The following is a 16086-nucleotide window of genomic DNA, read 5'->3' on the forward strand; positions in this document are numbered from 1 at the left end:
ATCGACCAGCCAATTTTTTTTTTCTTCCTTTGTACTTATGATGGAAACTACCTAAAATCACAATTTTCATTGTCATATGACCAATTTAAATTACAACTGATTTTTTGAAAAGGGTATATTCAAAATCATTGATCTATCTTTCGAAAAATATCGTAACTCAAAATCCAGATATTTGATTGAAATATGATGTATGACAAAGTTGTTTGAAAATGACTGAACTATTTAGGAAAAATAACATTTTAAATGCTCTGTTAAAAAATCTGACTCAAAAAATAATTATGATTAATATTTAATTTAAAATTAAAAGATTTTATATCTCAAATTACCCCCTCTCGATATTTTTTTGTATATTTTGATTGGAAAACACTTCTGAAAAAGGCATATTCAAAATCATTGATCTATCTTTCGAAAAATATCGTAACTCAAAATCCAGATATTTCATTGAAATATGATGTATGGCAAAGTTGTTTGAAAATGACTGAACTATTTAGAAAAAATAACATTTTAAATGCTCTGTTAAAAAATCTGACTCAAAAAATTATTATAATTAATAATTAATTTCAAATTAAAAGATTTTATATCTCAAATTACCCCCTCTCGATATTTTTTTTTGTATATTTTGATTGGAAAACACTTCTGAAAAGGGCATTTTCAAAATCATTGATCTATCTTTCGAAAAATATCGTAACTCAAAATCCAGATATTTGATTGAAATATGATGTATGACAAAGTTGTTTGAAAATGACTGAACTATTTAGGAAAAATAACATTTTTAATGCTCTGTTAAAAAATCTGACTCAAAAAATAATTATAATTAATAATTAATTTAAAATTAAAAGATTTTATATCTCAAATTACCCCCTCTCGATATTTTTTTTGTATATTTTGATTGGAAAACACTTCTAATGGAGATATGACTTTTTGTGGAATGTGTTTAATTTTGTGGAATTTCAATACTTTGTGAAATCGTAACTATTTTAGAAAAATAACATGAATAGTAGAATCTACATGCGATTCAACATAAAAAAATAAATAAAACAGAAAGTGGGTTATATCTGTGGCATAACCGCAAGGTTGACATAGGACTATCGTTGAATTAGTGATCATTTGTTTGAAGTTGAATCTGAATCCATTCTGAAAGAATAAATGAATATTTGGGGAACTTAGAAAACGAGAGCGTTACGTTGGAGGCACAAGGTTTTATGTATCCAATATTGGATACGAAAATATTCTACTGTTACGACAGCAAAGAAAGGCAACGCACTGATTCCTGTAGCGAGTTTTATTCAACTGCTTCAAACTGCAAATTAATTTGGCATTAATTTCAGATAGCATTATCATTTCATTTCCTTACATTTCAGTGGCCCGTTCAATAGGTTGGCCCTTCAATTCACCGTCGAATTTTAGGTTAAATCTGGATCCTAAGTAATTCGTAGGTTTAATAGTATAATTAGGCTCTAGCGTAATATATTAATATAAGTAATTTTACCTTATCTAGTTCGTAAGTAGGTTTAGAACTAGATTATAAGTTTTTATCAAATTTCACCTGAATGCTACTATACTTTATTATTCTGACTATTTCACTACACGTTAGTTCTCCTGTTGTTTTGGTTTGTTATGTTCATTTTTCCTACAGCTTCTATACGTCACATCATCGCTGCTGACAGCTTATCATTGCACTGAGAGAAATAATTAGTAAATATAACGAATTTTTTGGTAAATACTACCAATCTATAGTCATTTTCGACCGTACTAATAAACACATATGTCAAGCAGAACCATGATTCGGAAGCCCAATATCGGCTACATTTTCTCGCCGAAAATGCACGTATCAGAATTATATCCTTATTATACCTCAGTATTGCCTTATGGGAACAATGAAAATGGTTAATACGCGCTTTTCTCACCAATTTTCAGATATGACCATATCCAAGCTTACTAATTTTATCGAGTAAAATATACTAATCTCTGGTAGGGATGCGGGTTTGTTGACAATTTGTACAAAAAATTTGTACATTCTACTAATTTTGCATTACCAAATGTATTTAGTAGTTTTCGACCGAGGATTTTTCTAAGGGTGGAACGGTAAAACCGGTTGAGACAGGGTGACCAGCTCGACGGTACCGTCAACATCTACTGATGGGGAAAAATAATCTTCAGAAGCTTTCCTGTTAACACCTTCGTCGCCCAGAGCGGGCAACGATATCAATGAATTCGGGCTCGATTCAAGACTACTTTTCTGTTGAATCCGAATGAAATCATAAAAATATGTTTTCAGTCGATTTCAGTTCAGTGTTGGAAATGATAATAAAAAATGAAATTCAGCCGAATGTACTTGCTTTATATACTATATTCAATGGCGATGAATAACTACAATTTTATTGGAGAATATGGAATAGTCTGTTCAATCGATTGCGATGATTCTGTGAATATATCATACTAAGAACATATGAACATTTGTGAACTAAGAACATAAGAACATTTGTGGGAAACTCCGGTTTTTCACGTAATTCGTTTTCATCGTTCTTTGCGCTTGGTAGTTGAAAAGCTAAAAGAAGAAGCAATTTGCATTTTTTCCTCTGAGAATGAGAATAATGATTGCGCAACGCGGAGAAGCCCCTGTTTATTCCAAAAAAACAATATGTTTATTATGTATATTTTTTTTGACACACGTGTTTTTTCATCCTTAAAATGTTCACCGGACGGCGTAATAGTAAACCTGAAAGCGAGGAAAGTAGTAACGACGAAATAGTGCGAGGCGTTAGAAGAAAAGTTTCGAGTATTATCTCATCGAGTTCCGATATTGATTCTATACGCGGATATTGAGGAACTATACGCAAGTAAAGACCTGGACGATTTGCTAGATGAACTTAATATAGACGACATAATGATATTGATTTTCCAACAGTACATTCAAAATGCGATTTTTCACAAATAAGTATGTTCTACTAGTCAAGTCATTTCGTTTGATACCCATATTGATGAATTGAAAAAAATGTCCCATTTTGTGATGGCGGTCGTTTTGGATTTACATTTTTCATAAATAACTGTGTTCTACTAGTCAAGCCCTTTCATTTGATACCCAAATTGATGGAGTTTTGATAAAATATGTAGTCCGCCTTTTTGTAGCGACCGCCATATTGGATTTTCTAGACCATAGAATACGCAGTTATATAACGACAGCAGAGATAAAGGCGTGCTCCAAATTTCAGATCAATCGGTCAACAGGAAGGTGGTTACAATTCTTTTGATCTGGCAGAACTGGCAGATTATTTTTCAGCAACGATAACATCTTTCCAGATTCTTCTTGATGCCGTATAATAACCAAACGAAAAGAGTGGCTCGCGTGTATTTGTGTGTGTGACGGTTGCTCCGATGCCTCAAGCGGAACCGTTTTTCAATGCTGGTACTTTCTTGGTCGCTTTTTCAGTGGCATCTCTCTCCTCCTGATGGATTCCCTTCAGGCCTAAAGTGCACAAACAGGCCCTTGGTGACACCGTTCATCAGCGCTTTCATGATGAATGAAGTTCGCTTCACCACAACAGCGACAACATGATCCAATCGCTGTTCATTTATAACTGAGTGGATTTCGGTTCGGTTCTTGTTTTTAAAGGGACTTTAACCCAAGGGTCATTCGTCCCTGTGAGTGGATTTCCGAGCGGCGCTCGCTTATATACCGATTGGTGATTTGAATAGCCTGTTTTGAAAGCAAGTTTAAGGCTATTGAAACAAGTTTTTGGATCAAAAAGTAACAAGTGTATAACGGGTAGACACTTTATCTTTCGAATGAAGTGGTTATCATACCATTTCGTTCAGTTGTTTAGGAGCTATTAACGCTCAAAATCTCGGTCTCCGGCGTAACGCTTTCGTCGAAACTCGATTTTACACCCCGGTATAGAAATGAAAGACGTAGTCCTACGTCAAAAAGTTTTATCCTAGAATTAACCTTATTTTCCTTAATAGTTCATTGATTTTTCAACAACTTTGTCAAACGTCATATTTCAATCAAACATCTGGATTTTGAGTTACGATTTTTTGGGAGAAAGATCAATCATTTTGAATAAGCCCTTTTCAAAAATCAGTCTCAACTTAGATTGGCCATACTGCCGTTCTACGCGTAGTTGTCCCATGTTCCAAAATCAGCAACTGAGAAAAAAGCTACCAAAAGCTTTAAGCATTTCAATTTAGCAATACACCGAGTTTTTTATAAGCACTATACTATTGTTAAATGAAATGTGATGAGATCCCCTCACTGAATCAATTAAACGGGTTTGAAAATTGATGGTAGTTCTGTTATGCCTAGAATATCAACATGGGACAATTGAACAACGTTTTATGAAGAAAAGTGAAAATCGTCAAAAAGTAACATGGGACAATTACGCGTTGAACAGCAGCATATGACAATGAAAATTGTAATTTTAGATATTTTCCATTATAATTACCAAGTTTCAAAAATCTCAGAAAGGGTCGAGTTAAAATTTGTTGTTTTCCGATCGATTTGGCGTGGCATTGCTCTATGGTTCAAAAACTCGAAAAGTTCGGAAACGATCGGGTTCAATATTAGACACAATATACAATTCATTTCAAGAAATGTTGTTACGGCATAAAACATTGAATAAATTTTAAGTAAAATATAGAAATACGGAAAACATGGTTTTTCATATGATTATAGTACATTTATGAAATAGAGCTTCGAATGAAAATCGACTATTCCGAATTAAATATTTGTTCTATGTAATGGAAACACATTTTTTGCAAGTGTTTAAAAGAATCATGTCGGGTAAGACGGACACTCCACCGAAAAGGAAGACAAATATTTTGTTTTCAAAACAATTTGATTATCTCCTACTTGTTTTTTCAAAAGTTGTCCACTAACTACGTTTGCAAGAGCAACTAGATATTATGAACGAATCAGCAGAGCGGTTTTTGAAAGTTAATCCCAATTTGCCATTCCAAATGCCGGAAGCTATTATAGTGAAAAAATGGGAAAAATTACAAGCCCTTCTAGCTGATATTAGTCAAGCATTTTTGGTCGATTAGTTTTAAGGCCTATTTGAAGACCTACAAAACTTATCGAGTACATAAACTTGAATTTTCAGTTAGTGTCCATCTTCGCCGCCGCCCACCGTCACCGTCACCGTCAGTGTCCGTCTTTCCCGACTCATTCTTATTTTTCCGACGAAGATGCCGGACACATTCATTTTGCACAATTTCTTCCCCAAGAACGAATTATATTATAAAGAGACTTAGATATATTTTTTGTAAAATACACGAAAAAAAACGATGTTTACTTAAGGCGTCTCAACCACCCTTCCCCTATATACAAATATGTTCTGTTCGCTTGCAAACCCGTCAAAAACTAGAAAAGTTCGAAACAGATTGAGGGTGCCACAGCAAAGCGTGGCAGGGTACAGCTAGTAATTATAATAAAATACACTTTATATCATTTCTACTTTTTCTACCTCTTTATTTCACTATATACAGTTATCAGGTTCATAATTGCGAATTTCCTGGTTATTTTTCCACTATTCTAGTAGTGATGAAGATTCAGATGGTTTGAAGACAAATGTCCGTGGCTCTGGTAGGCAATTGGGGCAATGTGCGACAACGAAGCGTGGGCCAATGGAGCTGAATGGTGCGAAATATGGGCAATAGGAGTAGCATGAGAGATGTGAGCCACTGGAGCGGCATGATGAGAGATGGTGGCGTGGGACAGAGGAGCAACAGCGTGATGAGAGGCCAAATGGATTGGTTGAGCGATCACTTTATGCACTGGCTGGGCAATCTTAACGTTGGTTGGCTCACGACGGACAACGGCGTTGAATCCGGAGTGATGATCAGCATGATAGTCGACAATGCGGTGGTGACCATCCGAATCCAGAAGACTGTACTGTCCATGGACCTCATCTCCGTGGCGAGTTTCATGCTGGCTCTTGATATCTCCGGTATGGTCATCATGAACAGAGTACGAGAATTCATAGTTGGCTGGAGCGTGGTGTTCGACATCCTTCACGATGGTGTGATGGAGTGGAGCAGAATGAATAGCGGCCACATGATGAACTGGAGCAATATGCTGAACTGGAGCAATATGATGCAGAGATGGAGCATGATGCTGGATGTTGGAGATCTGATGAGAGGTAGCATATCCGTGCTCTGGAATCAGTCCTGCGCTGGCAGCTACTACCAGAGTAGCGAGAAGAACAAACTGCGAAAGATGCTAAATTTATTACGAGTGCTTAAAAATTTTGAATAAAGAACATTACTTTGAAAGCCATGGTGCTAGACTACAGTGTTGAATGTATCTCACTTGTGTTTCGAATGCACTTTGAAACAACGAACGTGTATTTTTATACCAAATAATTAATCCCAAAACGGACCACACCTCCAGTGACCTTGTAGATGTGTATCACTTTTTCCAACACTATTTTCCACACGAGTGTAACGATGTCGATGTCCTCACAAGTCCGCTTACCTCCACTTCATAATGTGGATCGATTTTCTTTCTCGTTTTGGTTAATTCGAACCATACAAATCAATCACACCTTTCGAGTGACCGCAAACCAGTTTTGTCAAAATAAAAGTTTGTGTTTTTTTTTGTCAACGGAAGAGGAATGCAAGCTATTAGTGCGGGTGAAATCTGCAACTTGATTTTGTTTTGATTCCTATTTTCTACTAACTCGTTGAAAATATTTGGGAAAATGTATTAATTTATATTGCATGCGAAATATAGTAACAGGAGGCGAAACAACTTATTGTGTTCACCTCGTAATATTGAACGGTCCATCCATCCTATTTATATTGTGATATTTTACTTTTATAACAATTTGCAGTGGAATTTGCTATAAAACTTAATAAACGTCTTAATAAAGCCTTTTTGAGTGTTTCAAAAATTTACACATGGTCGTCGAATGATGATGTACTTGGATACACACGTTCGACGATGCACATTATCTCTTTTGAGAACATTCGCTAATATGCAATCAGAGTATATTATTGCATCATCACGAAATTCATTTGGGTTTAAGAAATATACAGTGTAACGAGTTGATACCCTGTATGTATTGACCAAACAGTAATTTCTCTGATAGACAGTAATTTATTACGCAATCAACAGAAACTTCATATTGAAAGCAGCATTGAAGTCAATAAAAGTTATACAATCAATCGTGAAGAGATCATAAAATTGAATCCAATTGGCCGTAAAGGACAAGGAACGAAGCAAAATTAGTTTACGTCCGAAAAAAACTTAAAGAAGCATTTATTAGAAAAAAATTGAAACAATTATCGAACAAATTTTTTTTTCTATCTTTTGAAATAACTGATACAGCGCCATTTTTCTTTATTGCGTTAGGGTCATCATGAAAAAAAACTGTTTTTTGCTCTAACTTTTATATTTCAAATTCTACATACAAACTGTCTTCGAAGGAAAATTCCTAGAGCTTACTAATACAAACATTTTGCGATGCAGAACTTGTCAATACCTCAACTTCACTCAAAGGTATTGATATTTCTTCCCAGAAAATACACTCTCTTCAATTGTTTGTCATTCTCTCTAGAACAAACATAAACAAAGTTTACTGGCTTTATTTGAAAGAGCATAGTTCAATCTACATGATGTGTGATTTTCAAAATTATGTTATTTCTCGTGTTTGAGTGAATTAAAATATCATGAATTTTTCGATAAAAAAAAACCATCAATAACATTTAGTAGGATTGAGATATTGACAAGTCCTGCTTTGCAAAATGTTGGTCTTAATAAGCTCTAAAAGTCGTACCAAGACAGTTTTGATGTAGAGTTTGAAATATAAAAATTAGAGCAAAAAAACCCGCTTTTTCATGGTCACCCTAATGCAATCTAGGAAAAAAGCGCTAAATCGATTATATTGAAAGATAGAAAAAAGCTTTTGTTCTACAAATTTGTTTAAAATAATTAGGGCTATAACATTGTCGAACTATGTTTATCTCTATCTATAAAGATAAGAAAGATAGATTTTTCATTTTATCGACAATTTTGGTCACCCTATTTTTAATAACATAAAAATCAGCGCTCTATCGTATGTAATAACTTTGTCGAAGATAGTTTTTGTCTAAAGAATAAATATCTCCCACAAAGTTGTTTTTCAACTAAGTTGCATTAGGGTAACCATGAAAAAACCGGTTTTTTACTCTTACTTTTATATTTAAAATTCTACATCAAAATTGTCTTCCTACGACTTTTAGAGCTTATCAAGACCAACATTTTGCGATGCAAAATTTGTCTATATCTTAATCCTGCCCAAAGTTATTGATGGGTTTTCATCCAAAAACTCATTATTTTAATTTTAATTGACACAAATACAAAAAAATAACATATCTTGGAAAATCACACATTATATAGAGTGATTTTGTTCTTTCGAATTCCGTCAACAAACTTGTTTTATGTTTGCCCCAGAAGGAACGGCAAGCAATTGAAGAGAACGTACTTTTTGGGAAGAAATATCAATAACTTTGAGTGAAGTTGAGATATTGACAAGTTCTGCACCGAAAAATGTTTGTATTAGTATGTTCTAAAAGTGTTCCGAAGACAGTTTGTATGCAGAATTTGAAATATAAAAGTTAAAGCCAAAACATAGTTTTTTTCATGGTGACTCTAACGCAATTTAGAAAAAAGGTGCTATATCGGTTATTTCAAGAGATAGAAAAAAAATTTGTTCGACAAAGATGTCTTAAATTACTGGGACTACATTATTGTCGAACTATATTTACCTCTATCTATAAAGATAAAAAAGTGACTTTTTTTATTTCATCGACAATTTTGGTCACCCTATTTCTGATCACATGAAAATGAGTGCTCTATCATATGTAACAACTTTGTCGAAAACAGTTTTTGTCTAAAGAATAACTGTCGAGCTCTAAATGCTAATTTTCACTTAGATGCATCTCCTGGACCATCGTGCAGTGGTGACAATTTTGTCCAGTTTCAATAGCTCGTAGTATAGGATAGCCTTCTGATACCATCAAATGCAAATAATAATTTTCCTTCCTTTGCAAACAGCTGTGTTAGTAACTTATTACTCGCTTCCAAGTTCTTCTTCTGTTGTTCTGAGAGTGTTTGCTATCTGCGTTAAGGCAGTATTCTAGTCAAGACGTTTGAAAAAAAATGATTTTTTTTCCTTTATATATATGTACTTTAGGCATTCAAGAATATACCCTAGAAAGGACTTATCGAAAATTCCATTATTTACCGAGTTGGAGCCATTTTAGCGATGTGTTGTCTAACCTGGTACGACCATAACAATGAACTTCAAACGCGTTTTTCTCGAAACTAGTTTTTTCGAACTGGCGTTAACGATATCCCAAGTTCTACTGAGCCGATTCATGTCGAAGTTATATGGATACAATCTGCAGGCATCTCTCTATCGCACGAACCTTTGAAAAATGACATTTTTAAAATTTTACTATTTTTAAAAAATTGGGAAACGTAAGAAAAAACGTTTTCAACCGCATTTTGTTTTTCAAACGGCCGCCATTTGGTCAAAAAAGATGTTTTTGACTTGTCCGAGGTTCATGCGATAGCGGCATCTTTACTAATTCAGAATCTGTTCGATTTTTTTGTTTAAGGTAACCAGAAGGGCTAGAATCGTGTAAACCATGGCACAGCTTTTTATTAATCCTCTCACTTCATTATCTCTTATATATTCTAGTTAAGAATATTTTTTCTCCGTTAAATTTTTGGTCACGATTCTATGAAATCATGTTAACCTTCGTAACTATTCTCGCTGCGGATTTTGATAATATGCTCACCAATCGAATAGGAAATTATCTATGATTTATTTCCCATACTACACGCTGCAATCCCCCAGTCTGTAATAGGTTTAAATACACAAAAATTGAAAGCATTCTTGAATAAAATATCGGTCGTATCTGACTGTGTTTGAACGGATTCGAACATTTTCGGAAAAGACTTTCTAGTTTTCGTTCGAACAAGACTAAAAATGTAGATGTAATCAGACTTTACCTTACTTTACCTTTCTTAATTTAAAACATAGAGCAGTGTTCGATTTGTTCGAACGAACAAATTTTTGTGCTTCTAACGGAAACAGGAATACGAATGGAAAAAAAACTTTCGAAAGTACCTGCTACGAACGAAAACAATAATAAACAACGCAGTCGTATCTTGGACACCACCTCCTAAATTGAAAGAAAAAAATAGATAAAAAAGAGCAAAACCAGTAGTCAAAAAACGCTTTATCGCGTTCCATTTATTGCAGAGCAAAGATTGTTGACTACCTTATTTGATAAGAATGTATGGTGACTGAATGTTAAACTCATCCACAGATAAAACTAACTAGAGATGTGCCATCCGCTCATGAGCTGTTCATTTGAATCGCTTCATCATAGTGAGCGGATTCGGATCGGCTCGCAATCAAAACAACGCAGCTCATCAGCTCATTACGGAGCTGTTGAGCTGTTGAGCTGATGAGCTGCTGAGCTGTTGAGCTGATGAGCAGCTGAGTTGATGAGCTGTTGAGCTGCTAAGCTGTTGAGTTGAAGAGCTACATAGCTGTGGATCGCAAAAGCTGCAGAGAGTGTGAATTGAGAAACCAAAGAATTGTTCGTCTCCCGTGCTTTATGATATGACGTCAGTTTGTTTTCGTGTGTCCCTCTTCGTTCTTTAGCTTTAGCAGAGATGCCAGATAGGAAAAAAGTTTTTGTTTTGAAGATATTCAATTGTTCGTTACTTCATTAAATTTTTCTTACATTGCCAAACAAAATAATACACATTATTATATGCTTGTTGTTATAGTAAATTGTTATTTAAGCATGACTGTGGAAACACAAATTTATTTCCGCGTGCTGAACCAAAACAATTCAGAAAACAATCGGCATAAATGCAGATGATTGATAATGGTCCTTTTGTTACCTTTTCCATCGCGAATAATTATTTCGTTGGGCCTATTATTGGATTTTTTTTTCTCCGTGAATGCAAAAAAAATATATCGGTAGTTCTATCAAAAAATGTTGTCTCGGCCAATATTTCTGAAAGCATTTGATTTGGCTACTTCTGGTTCTAAGCATCTTCTATGTTGGATTTCGGCATTCAATATTTGTTGTATATTATATTATTAGAATTCATATTAGTTTTAGTTTGTGTACAATTACCACTTAAATTCGTTTTTTTTTTTTGCTTTCCATCTATTAAGAAAATGCACACTATAAAATGTCCCATGGTAGTTACGTTTCATATGCAATTGTGTGGACAACCGCAAATTTCAACTGAGCTGAAGAGCTGTTCCAAATGAGCAGCTCACTTGCATGAGCTGAATGGCTCTGAGCCGCTCACCATGATGAGCTGATTTGCCCATCTCTAAAACTAACTCTTCTATTCTCCGTTTATGCCTCACTTTATTTGAGACAGAATACATCCACCTATCATCTTCGCAAAGTTCATTCTCGAGTTAAACGGAAAAATACTGTCTCGCATCCGCTCATCTATACTAAGAGAATTTTGCATTCTCTCATTTGCCTCTCGGAATAACGTTAGATGGTGAGAGAATCCAATTGGGAACATTTGCTTGAGCCAGCGAGTGTCTCTGTAGAATCATTCGTTTTTCACTTAAATAGCAATCATTGAGCCTCGATCGCGGCAGTAAAATATAGGTAGATAGTTGAAATCGAGTTGTTTCCTGTGCACTATTGAAATGGCATTTTTTTGTTTCTAGTATCTAAGCCAACGCAAGTTATTGGTGAGCGGGGCGGTGGATTCATGTGCACTTGAATGCTGACAAGGAAAAGAGTACAAGAGAAAATAAAATCATACATACAAGCAGATTCAGTCTATTTTGACTCGCTCATTATTTTGTTTCGTGCGATCCTTCCAAAGGAGTATTCATTCATTGAATGTTGTTTTACACTCTTTGTTTTGTTATGTTCACTCTCAGTCCCGATTGAAGATGGTCGGAGACTGTAAAATGATTAATCGAGCAATCTCACGATTGTTTGCTGCATTCGTTTCACCATGATTATTCCAAGCAGATACAAGAGTGATTTATAATCAGATGTGGAGAAATGAGCGAATTAACTTTTCCATACTTGTTGGCCAACAGAAGAGGCGTTGTGTTCCATCAGGACAACGCAAGGCCTCACAATTTCGAGAGCTTGATTGGGATGTTTTAATGCACCCACCATATAGTCCGGCCCTGGCACCAAGCGATTACCACTTTTTTCTCGCATTGGAAAAATTTCAGAGTGATTAGAAATTGAGATCAAGAGAAGATTGCAAAAATCTATTACTGGAGTTTTTCGCTAATAAGTACCAAGACTTCTATGAGAGAGGCATTATGAAACTACTCTTAGAATGGCAACAAATTTTACAACATGCATGCAACGGTGCATATTTGACCCAAATCGGACAATCCGAAGCATATTAAAACAAGTTTTGAATTTTATCCAAAAATAATGGATTTCTTTTACCCGAACCTAATATATCATCATTATCTATAATGCAACGTTTTCCGGAAACATAGTCGTTCTGTTTACAGAGACTTTTCGCTTTTTATAAACTCGGCTCATCGATACTTTACTTTACTAAGCCCGTTTTGAAATGAATTCATCGAAAACCATTAAAACGTCGTTCGTCGTTAAAACGCGAACCAAAACAAGAACGGAATGCAAGTTGCAAGTTTTGTTGCACATTTTTCTTTTAACGACAATAAACTCATATTTTGACAAAACTGGTTTGAGTTGGTCGAATTAATCAAAACGAAAACGAAAATTAAACCACAATTGTGTGGAAGTAAAGGGGTTCGCGAGGACATCGACATCGTTACACATGTGTGGAAGAGTGTATTGGGAAAAAGCGATACACATCTAGAAGGTCGCGGGAAGTAACGGACCCAATTTGAAGAGATGTTATTTGGTATAAAAACACATGTTTCGTGGTTTGTAATGCATTCGAAACAAAAGTGAGATACAGACAACACTGTAAAATAGCATCATGGCTTTCAAAGTAACAATATTTATTCATAGCTTTTCAACACACGAAATTAATTCAATATCTTCCGCAGTTTGTTCTACTCGCTACTCTGGTAGCAGCTGCCAGCGCAGGACTCATTCCAGAGCACGGATATGCTACTTCTCATCAGATCTCCAACATCCAGCATCATGCTCCATCTCTACATCATATTGCTCCAGTTCAGCATATTGCTCCAGTTCATCATGTGGCCGCTATTCATTCTGCTCCACACCATCACACTATCGTGAAGGAAGTCGAACACCACGCTCCAGCCAACTATGAATTCTCGTACTCTGTTCATGATGACCATACCGGAGATATCAAGAGCCAGCATGAAACTCGCCACGGAGATGAGGTTCATGGACAGTACAGTCTTCTGGATTCGGATGGTCACCACCGCATTGTTGACTATCATGCTGATCATCACTCCGGATTCAACGCCGTTGTCCGTCGTGAACCAACCAACGTCAAGATTGCCCAGCCAGTGCACAAAGTGATCGCTCAACCAATCCATTTGGCCTCTCATCACGCTGTTGCTCCTCTGTCCCACGCCACCATCTCGCATCATGCCGCTCCGGTGGCTCACATCAGCCATGCTGCTCCTATTGCCCATATCTCGCACCATTCAGCTCCATTGGTCCACACTTCGTTGTCGCATATTGCCCCAATTGCCTACCAAAGCCATGGACATCTGTCTTCAAACCATCTGAATCTTCATCACTACTAGAAAAAGTAAACAACAACCAGAAAATCACAATTAGGAACCTGATTATTGTATCTAGTAAAAAAGAAATGAAATAAAAGTAGAAATCATTCAAAACTATGAACATTTTTTTATCCATTATCTACATCATTTGTTGGTTTTCGCGTTCTCGATCCTTTAAATGATTTTTTGGCGCACATCCAAAGTAATCAGATTAATTAATGATTCAGGTACGATGTTTGGTGTCTGATTGATATTAAAATTAGTTAGTTTTCCAACGAAACAGACAGACAGACAGAATTCAATTTAGCAATTTTTAAGGCCCACCAACACACCCCACACCAGAGAACTTGCACGGAGCCCCCTGGTAATTGACTCCTTTTTGATTTTTTAACAACCGAAACATAAACAAACAGAAAAGGATAGTTGTAGTACAAACAAAAAAGGTAATGCAAGAGATAATACAGTTTAAGTTCAGTTTATGTTAAGGTGTGTGTGTGATAAGCGTCTTACAATAATAATCCGATAAAACTTGGATGTATCCGATGGAACTATGATCCTTTGAAGGGGTCCCTTAAATCCCCTCGAGGAATCCATAGGTGAAGGGGGTAAAGTGGTCACCCTAAGGAATATGCTTATTTCCTGCGTCCACATATCACTCGCATCTCCGTTTGTCAAGGAATATCGTAGTTGAATTTATTGTTGTTCAAGATAGCAAATGGTTTTTACTATAAAATTGAAAATATTACATTTTTTATCATAAAAAAAAAGTTGTAAAATCGAGCATTTTTCAGTGTGGGGGAAAAGTGGGTTCTACCAGTTTTGACAAACATTCGGATCGATTCGAACTTTTCAATAATATTGATTCATCCATACTAAATTTTGTTTCTTGTCCAAGTATGTTCAAATAATTATTGAATAGTAGGTACATGTATGAAATAAACTGGGCCTATTCACCTAGAGTTTTAATTGAAATTTTAACATGCGTACAAAAACATAGTAAGAAACACATAAAGCTTCACATATTGGGGTTTGCTTTTAATTGGGGTGTCATAATTTTTCCAGGGTCAAAGCCACAAAAGGGATCCCATTCAAGAGCAGTCTGTGATAAGATCCATCAATTATCCACCACTGATCACTTTGCCACCAAACAACACAATAATTCCTATGCGAATTATTCGCTGAATTTATACAAAATAGCCGTTCACTCTCCTAGAAGTAAACTGTCATCTAATTATTGGTCCAAGATATCAGATCGAATAATCTAAATTTCACGAGAGAATCCTTAAATATTGGGTGTGCAACTTAATTCGTTCCGTTTTTTTTTTGTTTTGCATGAAACACACTTTTATGCAGCCATTCCATGTCAAACCGATATACAGGTCAGACTCGATTATATACAGACTCGATTATATGGGTTTTGATTATATACAATTTTGGACTCGATTATATACAGTTTGGAAAAAATCGTCTATCACCTTTTGAGATAATTTGGATAAATTTATTTTTTTTTTTATGTGAGAAAGGTGGTTTCGACGGCGCCAGTGGTTGTGTGGTTAGCGTAACAGCCTCACAATCCGATCGGCCTGGGTTCAATCCCAGCTGGCGTCGTTGGGATTTTCTGAGGCGAAAAATCTCTGGTTACGTCTTCCTTCGGAGGGGAAGTAAAAGAAGTTGGCCCGGCTCATGAGTTGTTGAGTCTGATAGGTAGGAACAGGTGGAGTCGCCTCCCTGATGTCGGTGATTGGCACTAAAGTGGCGGAAATAGGCCGACGAAAAATAAGCGAAGATAAAAAAAAAAAAAAAAAAAAAAAGGTGGTTTCTGACTTTAAGGGGATGAATCAAAAATCAAATTCTTGTTTTATATTCAAAAAACGGAAAAATAAATGCAAAAAAACGAATAAAAAAAATTGTTTTTGACTCGATTATATACAGGGTTCGATTATATATTGTGAAAGGAAATCAAAAACTGTATATAATCGAGTCCGCGCTGTAGTGGTTCTCAGATTTTCATGAAAAGTGGTATTACAATATTACATTCTAATTTCATAGCAATTTTTGACCAAGACTGAATACAAGTTAAATTTGAAAAATCATAGCTCAAAAACGAAGAAAGACACATCCTTGATTTTTGGATATATTATGTGAGAAAGCCTCAGCCTTTCATAAAACAATATAAAAATATATAGCGCCCTCTATCTTTAACCGAGACAACTATAAAAAACTAACATAATCAATAATTATAAAAACGAAAAACAAATTTTTTCGCAAGTATAATATTTTTCAAAGAAGACACATTGGCTTCAATTTCATATGTCAATCATCTGAATCGGTTCAATTGTTCAGAAGTTATGATTTAAAAAAAAAAGTATTTTTTGGAAAAGGGGAA

At 35.4% G+C, this 16086-nt stretch overlaps 2 protein-coding genes across 2 annotated transcripts; one reads left to right on the forward strand and one right to left on the reverse strand.

Annotated features, from left to right (window-relative positions):
* Positions 1-5446: 5446 nt before the first annotated feature.
* On the reverse strand, positions 5447-6374 carry LOC129776351 (cuticle protein 8-like). The gene is made up of 2 exons (XM_055781936.1): positions 6264-6374; positions 5447-6205 (listed from the first exon to the last, which is right to left on the reverse strand). The coding sequence occupies exons 1-2, from the start codon at positions 6273-6275 to the stop codon at positions 5531-5533; spliced, it is 687 nt and encodes a 228-aa protein (XP_055637911.1). The 5' UTR covers positions 6276-6374; the 3' UTR covers positions 5447-5530.
* Positions 6375-12848: 6474 nt separating this feature from the next.
* Positions 12849-13814, forward strand: LOC129776350 (cuticle protein 8-like). Its single transcript, XM_055781935.1, has 2 exons — positions 12849-12988; positions 13047-13814. Exons 1-2 carry the CDS (start codon positions 12977-12979, stop codon positions 13719-13721), a joined length of 687 nt encoding a protein of 228 aa, XP_055637910.1. The 5' UTR covers positions 12849-12976; the 3' UTR covers positions 13722-13814.
* Positions 13815-16086: the final 2272 nt, after the last annotated feature.

This window comes from Toxorhynchites rutilus, chromosome 3 (genome assembly GCF_029784135.1).
Source record: "Toxorhynchites rutilus septentrionalis strain SRP chromosome 3, ASM2978413v1, whole genome shotgun sequence".
NCBI lineage: Eukaryota > Metazoa > Arthropoda > Insecta > Diptera > Culicidae > Toxorhynchites > Toxorhynchites rutilus.